The sequence below is a fragment of the Vombatus ursinus genome, unplaced genomic scaffold, assembly GCF_900497805.2.
Source record: "Vombatus ursinus unplaced genomic scaffold, bare-nosed wombat genome assembly UNPS02009173.1, whole genome shotgun sequence".
Lineage (NCBI taxonomy): Eukaryota > Metazoa > Chordata > Mammalia > Diprotodontia > Vombatidae > Vombatus > Vombatus ursinus.
Genome location: NW_020948951.1, coordinates 11,955,569 through 11,963,728, shown reverse-complemented (window position 1 = coordinate 11,963,728; position 8,160 = coordinate 11,955,569). Strand labels below are relative to the sequence as shown.

Here is an 8,160-nt window from a genome sequence, read left to right as displayed (position 1 = left end):
ACAAACTTCTGAGAACTAAAATCTTTGTCACAAAGTTCTTTCCCTCAAGAGTATTGAGTGCAAAGTCACAGAGGGGGACTTAGGGGAAGGAAAGGTGGGAGGGCAATTAACTCTGTTTGTTTTCATCTAACAAGGTGGTCAGGGAATCCCTACTTAGAAGCCCCAAACATGGAAAGTCTTTCCATCTTCCCATTGTGATCTTTCCACAGACCTTGATAAAACCACATCTATCCAGAATTTCAATGCCTTTTCTTTGGAAAGAATGTGAGTCTTGCACCAGTTTTTGGCCAATAGTTTTTGTGGGAAGAGAATGGAAGACTGAAGGACAAGGAGCCTGGGGCCTGGGCACAGAGTCCAGCACCAACAACATTTTTCCAGTAAGTGCTTCCCCCAAGAAAGCTTCATCTATCCCTGGAGCATTCATCTATTCATTTGGTCAAGATGCATTTGTTAAGCACCTACTATGCATGGGAGTATGTGCTATCCTAGGTTCCAGGGATACAAAGTAAAAAATCCTGCTCTCTGGCATCTTATAGTCTACCAGTGGAAGCGACATGTGCACAAATAAATGAATACACAATATGTACAAAGTACAACAATGCTGCCAGGTAGGTGCTGTTATTAGGCCCATTTGAGGACACTGAGGTTAAGTGACTTGCCAAGGGTTACAGAGTTAGTAGCTGCCTGAGGCTGGATTTGAACTGGGGTCTTCCTGACTCTAGGCCCAGTGCTCTGAGCACTATGGTGCCACATAGCTGCTAAACTCTAAAAATTACCTACATCTCTCAGATATGTCATATGAGACTTTGATGCCCATGTCACCTCTAGAGTTGTTGATCAGCAAACCATTGGAACTGGGGAGGTCTGAGTTACCCCTCCCCCTACCAAAAAACCACCCAGGATTTATGTGAGCAAGGAAATTGTGGTGCAAATTTGGAGCCATTTGAACTAACTTTACACCTTGTGGATTATCTGGGATTAAGCACAAGTAGAATAGGAAAAAGTTTTAAGAATTTTGGTGAAGATCTCCTGAAAGCCCAGGGAACCTTTTAACTACTGCTTTTTATCTCCCTGCTGAAGACTTTTATTTGTCCTTATTTTCTGAACTGTATTTTAGCAGCCTGGAGAAATACTTCTACTGGAAGGCATAGGAAAACGTTGTCAGTGAAAGAACTGCTTGTTTTAACCCTGTGATCTTGAGGAATGCATTAGAAGTGCTGAGTAACTTGGACATCCACCTTTATTCAAGTCATTGATGTTAAGCAGTACATTTCCAAGCCCAAATCCCTAGAGTCCTTAGTTGATTTTGACTCATTAATTACCACTGCTTGGTTTCAGCCACTCAGTGATCTAACTCTGCTATGATTAAACCCCTGCATCCCTGTATATGGTAAGGGTGAGGAAGTGGTTGTGGAAGAATAATGCCCACTGGGCCACAGCTGTCTCACTGTTGGCTCCTCTGGGATGGTGTGGTGGGTGACTTGGTAAGTGGAAGGGAGTCAAGAGAAAAGAGGCCTTGTAGGCCCTGGACCCTGACTTTCTGGGGTGATTTGGGGTATGTGTGTTGGCACTACCTGACTCATTTTGAGTTCTGTGTTTTTCACATATTCCCACTATATTTTCTTTTTCTTCCTTTCTGATTCAATGGATTCATAGAAATGGGGAATCAAACAGGGGTCTTGGATTTTCTCCTTTTGGGTCTATCTGACCAACCAGAGCAGCAACAACTCCTCTTCAGACTGTTTCTGGGCATGGGGAACCTGCTCACCATCCTGGCAATTTGTTTTGATTCCCATCTCTACACCCCTATGTACTTCTTCCTCACCAACCTATCTTTCATTGATCTCTGTTTTACCTCCACCACAGTTCCCAAGATGCTGATAAATTATCTGTTAGGGAGTAATGCCATCTCCTATGCAGAATGCCTGGCTCAGATGTATTTCTATATTGCCTTTGGTGCTTCAGATAGCATCCTCCTCTCTTCCATGGCCTATGACCGCTACCTCGCTGTCTGTCACCCTTTACATCATGACCTCACAGTTTTGTGCCCTGTTGGTGACTGTGCCTTGGATTTCTGCTCACCTCATTTCAATGGTACATGACATATTGATAGCTCAACTATCTTTCTGTACAAATAATCAAATTCCTCACTTCTTCTGCGACATAAATGTTTTGATAAAAATCTCATGTTCTGATGCCCATGTCAATGAAATGTTTGTTCTTTTTTTGGGTGGACCAGTAGGTTTAATTCCCTTCATATGCATTGTAGTCTCCATGTGGAAGGTCCCATCAGCTCATGGGAAATTGAAGGGTTTCTCTACTTGTGGCACCCACTTGTCTGTGGCCTCTCTTTTTTATGACACTATCATTGGTGTGTATTTCAAGCCCTTCTCTATTCACACAGCCCAGAAAGACATGATAGCAACTGTGATGTATACAGTGATCACCCCTACACTGAACCCTTTCATCTATAGCCTTTGGAACAAGGACTTGAAAAGAGCCCTGGGGAAGCTTCTTGGTTTGCAATGTTTCTCCAAGGGATGATTATAGTGGAATTTGTCCCTATTCCAAAAGTACTGAATACAGTATAAAGTAAAGCTAATGTGTTGAGCTAAGATCAATGGATTGGTTTCAACATGGATGGAGGCCCCTAGTGTTGTGTCAATGGACTTTGCCATTGTTGATATTGTGTTCAATATTTATTTTAATGAAACATTTTGAAGATATAGATAGCATGCTTGTCAGATTTGTGGGTGACATAAATCTGGGAGGAATAGTTGATTTTTTAAAAATAGAATTGGAATGCAAATAAATTTCTACACATTGTAACAATGAGTCAAATCTAATAAGTTAGGCATAATTTAAATGAATTTAATAAGGGACAACTATTAAGTAGTACAATTAGAGTCATAATTTCAATGGCACATGTATCAGCTAGAAGTGAGGTTGTCAGACAGCAGCTCATATAAAAATTGACCTGGGATTTCAGTGATTTCAATATATTCCTAAGCCTTGGTAAGAATATAAAAATAAAAAAACTATTATGATCTTAAGTTTAATGAAAAGAAGCATAGGGTCTAGAATGAAGATAATCATTCTTTTGCTTTCTTCTACTATGATAATATATTAGTTCATCGTTTTCTATTCTGGTACCACATTTAAGGAAAGACATTAACAAGCCAGAATATATCCAGAGGAAGGTAGCCAGAAAGATGAGAAAACTACAAATTAGAAATTATTTCATACTTTGGATTAGTTGAATAAACCGGGGATATTTACCTTAGAAAAGGGAGGATGTTGGGTGTGTGGGATATTGAATGGACAAATGATAATCTGTAAGTGTTTGAAGGGTTGTTATATGGAGGAAAGACTAAACATTTTGTTTAAAATCAAAAGGCTGGCCAATGACCTATTGCCAATGAAGGAGAACTATAGGCAGGCAAATTTCATTTACAAAAGCTTCTTCATGACAGCAATCCAAAAGTGGAGTGGAAGATTTTAGAGATGTAAACTGCTCATCACTGGAAGCTGACAAAAGAACTTCTGGATAACCACTTGGTAGGATGCTGTAGCTGAGATAATTATGTACAGAGTAAAGTGGGTGATTTTTTTATATCCTTTCTGTCTCTGAGACAATATAACTCCGTGATTTAGCATTTAAAAACAGTATTATATTTATAACATAAGGTAAACAAGTTATTTACACTCTATATGTAATGAACATAGATATATAAGGAGAAAGATTTAAATGAAAAGAGAAACAAGCTTATCTTTCTGGCATTTCATTTACTATTTTCAATGAAGACTTAATTCTGATCTTTTATTTTAATAAAAAAATTATATTATTCCTGATTTGGGTCTTCATATGAACTTGGTATGGAAATGGACATCTTAGGTATTAGTAACTTTTAATATATTAAAGGACTTGATTAGGACCCTACCTAGTCTCCTGAATTGTCCTGCCTATTTTGTTCCATTTATGACCAAAGTCTGAAGATCCTTCCATACTCAATCCTTTTGTGCCTCAAGTAGTGGGGAAATGTCCCTTTCATGGTTAATCCACAAAACAACAAACCTTGCCCCCCCCTTAAACTCCTACTTTATGCCAATCCAAAGTTGGACAATAGATACACAAGACTAAGATGAATTAGTACCTGCCTTCAAGAAGCTTACTTTCTTGTGGAGGGAAACAATATGTTTTCATGTAATGGGAACAAACAGGTAATCCTGAACACCATTCTCCAGTTTACAGTGCCTCTGAGATCTACAGGGCAAACAGTTGTTCCGGTAGTATGACAACATTCTGCCACAACAGAACTCAGCTAGAGACCAGAGGAATAGATGGATGAGGGATAAGACATGCAAGGCTGTGTTCTATCCCATGAAGTATTAGGGAAAGAGCCTAGTATTTACCAAAAACCAGTCTTTTCCAGTCAAAGTCACAGAAGACCAAACTTGTTGAACCATGAATTGCTCAATGTTTTAGGAAGTCAAGAGTTTTTGAGATCCACTTGGGAGTGGGTCAAAAAGTGAGGAATAAGAGAAAAAGGGGAAAACAGACTCAAATGCAAGATTTCTGGAGAAAGAGAAGATAATGAAAGAAAATATGCATAAGCAAATAAACCAATATAGAAGATATTAATAATAGAAGAGATTATGGTCTCTAGATTAAATGATTTTAGCACTCTTTGAATAAATATCACCAAACAATGGAAAATGAACCATCACCTGATGAAGTAGAGGACCCTGTGGAATCCTAAAAGAGAACAGAACCATGGCATAATATCTCTGAATGCGTTAAGAGAGAACTGAGAATTGTGAAAGCAGAATTTATGGCCTACATAGCAGAAATAATTGGCTGAATAGAATAACTTTAATCTTTGGTGGCAAGTCTCACCAAAGAAATGAAAGAGAGGATAACTGATTGGAAATACAAATCTGAGCCTGACAATAAATGAAAAAAGTTAGTTGATCAATAACAAAGAAACACTCAGAAAGAAAAGCAGACCTGAAGGAATTATTTGCTTCCCAAACAGCCAGATAACAGAAATACAAGAAGCATAAGCACCATAGCAACCAAGGACAATGACAACAAGGAGCAAATAATAACTAAGATCATTAAAATATTTCTTTCTAAATGTACATAAGGAGACAAAGGTTAAAGCAGAAGTCAAATGAAAGTGGTAAATGAAAATCAGGCTTGAAACATCATGGAATAAATCACATAACAGCCCATATACTGAAGAATTCATTTTGTGTGTGTGTGTGTGTGTGTGTGTGTGTGTGTGTGTGTGTGGGTGTGGGTGTGGGTGTGGGTGTGGGTGTGTGGGTGTGGGGGTGGGTGTGTGTGTGGGGGTGGGTGGGTGTGTGGGTGTGTGTGGGGTGTGTGTGTGGGGGGGGGTGGGTGGGTGGGTGTGTGGGTGTGCGAGTGTAACTAAATTATGGAACAGGAGGTTGAACAGTGAAGGCGAAGATAGAGGGAAATAGGTGATATACCTTAATCAAGTCAAAGGCTACTAATGAAGGGAGAATAAGTCCTGTAGTCTCTCTGGAAGAAGAAATCATATGGGAGAATGGGTGAGGAGGCACTGGTAGGGATTTGACAAAGGGGAAAAGAACTGGGGAAGTTCTGTATCAGTGGTGGGAAGGGATACTACTGATGAATATTTCCATGGAGAAGAGAGATAATCTTTGAGAGGAAATGGAGACAATAAGTATAATTTTCAGGCATCCTGCATCAGAAGAAGAAGAAGCAGAGCCCCTGGGTACAACTAACATTCAGAAAAATAGAAACTCATGGACCAAGGGAGGAGATTTTGAGGCAAATGGAAAAAAATGGCTAAGGGAAAGACAAGGTCAGCAATGCACGAAACAATCAACTTACTCCCTATCACAAGCCTGAACTGGTATTTATAAAAGTCAGACGCCCAAATAAAAGGAGTCAAGGAACTATATCTGTAATGCATTAACATGTAAAGTATTTAGAAGGAACCTAAAAAAGTACCTCAAACACTTTAGTTCCATGAGGAATGAAGAAACTAAAAAAGGACTAAACAAGTATAAAGGCCATTAATCAAAGGGAAAAAAATCTGGAATAGACAAAAAGGAAGATGAATAATAAAGAAAATGAAAGAAAAAATCTCTTTTTGGAAAAAGGCATAGACAATGAAAATTTAAAACTATTGAACAAAGCAAGTTGAGACGGAAGAGAGAGGTGAAATTCTACTTGACTACTTTAAAGGGAAGAATTAAATAAATAGATAAAAGCAAGAAAGAAAAAGAAACTAATATTCAAAGCTCTAAAACAAGATAAAGACACAAAAATTAGGGAGTGAGGGTAAGGGATAAGATCTGGTGGAGATAGAGTTGAATTAAAGTAGATTGGGCTAATATAACTGAAAATACTGTCTTCTGTTTACCAAGGAAGGAGAAAATCCCAATTTAGGGGAAAAAAAGAACAGTTATAAAATGTAGGTTCTTTTCCTTTTTCTCTAATCATCTATGGAAATAGACCTAGGAGTGGTATTGCTTGGTCAAAAGGTATAGGTAGTTTAATAATTCCTTGGGCACAATTCAAGATTGCTCTCCAAAATGGTTGGATTAGTTCACAATTCCACCAACAACAAATTAGCATCCCTATTTTTGCACACCCTCTTTAATATTTGTCACTTTCACCTTCTATCATTTTATCACAACTTGTTTAACCATTCCCCAATTTATGGGCATCCCTGCAATTTCCAGTTCTTTGCCTCCACAAAGAGAGCTGCTATAAACCTTTTAGAACATATGGGTTCTTTTCCTTTTTCCCTTTTCATCTTTGGAAATAGACCTAGTAGTGACATTCATGGGTCAAAGGGTATAGGTAGTTTAATAATTCTTTTGGCATAATTCCAGATTGCTCTCAAAAAAGGTTAGATCAGTTCACAATTTCACGAACAATGAATTAGTGTCCCAATTTTTCCATACTCTCTCTAATATTTTTTGCTTTCACTTTCTATCATTTTATTCCACCTGGTAGGTATAAAATGATATCTCAAAGCTGTTTTAGTTTGCATTTCTCTAGTCCATAATGATTTAGAGTATTTTATATGACTACAAATTGTTTTTATTTCCTCAATGGAAAACTGCCTGTTCATATTTTTTAATCATTTATCAATTGGGGAATGACTCATATTCTTATAGATTTCACAAAGTTCTTCATATATTTTAGATAAGAGACCTTTATCTGATAAATTGTCTATAAATTTTTTTTTCAAAATTTTGTGCTTTTCTTCTGATCTTGACTATAATTCTTTTCTTTATACAAAATCTTTTTAATTTAATGCAATCAAAATTATCCATTTTATACCTAAATTTCCTATTGTCTTATAATTTACTCTATTCCACTTACTCTAAAGTCCAGCAACAATGGACTTCTTGCTATTCCTCCTTCATGGTACTCCATCCCCTGACTGTGGACATCTTTCATGGCTGTCCTCCATGCCTGGAATGTCCTCCAGCCTCATCTCTTCTATATTCTCTGGTTTCCTATGAGAGTCAGCTCAAATCCCACTTTCTGCAAGAGGCCTTTCTGGTGTTCTCCAAACTCCACTGCTGATAATTTCCTCCTAACACAATTTACACTGTACATATGTTGTCTGTACATTGTTGTTTACTCTTTGTTTCTCCAAGTAGATTGTGAGCTCCTAGAGGGCAGGGACAGGGTTTTTGCCTTTCATTGTACTTCCAGTGTTTAACACCATGCCTGGTGCATAGTAGGCCTTTAATATGTGCTTGTTGATTGATTGGAACCCAGAGAATTTTAGAGTTTCAAAGAGCTCCAAGTTTGAGGGGCCTTGTTCAGAATCATGGTTAAGGTTTTGTTCTATTTCTGTGTCGCCAACCTACTTGGCATTCAGGTGAAATATATAGATCCTTTCTCAGAACAATATGTATACACACACACACACACACACACAAATAGAAAATCAACTATATTCATGTACATGTATCAAAATATTTTAAAAAAATACTCTGACCTCAGGTTAAAAAGCTCAGAAGGCTCCACCACAGGTCAGGTACAAACAGTCCACATGAACATTTGGAGTGGAAGATAAAAATGGTAAAGTGGCATGGGCAATGTCTTTTGATTAATGAATACATTGGATTTAAGGGAGGTAG

The 8,160-nt window shown here is 37.9% G+C and overlaps 1 protein-coding gene across 1 annotated transcript; it reads left to right on the top strand.

Moving 5' to 3' along the window:
- Positions 1-1,658: 1,658 nt before the first annotated feature.
- LOC114035037 (olfactory receptor 1361-like) lies at positions 1,659-2,544 on the top strand. Its single transcript, XM_027850962.1, is given in 2 exon segments — positions 1,659-2,026; positions 2,028-2,544. Coding segments are annotated over 2 exon segments (885 nt in total).
- The last annotated feature ends 5,616 nt before the right edge of the window (positions 2,545-8,160 follow it).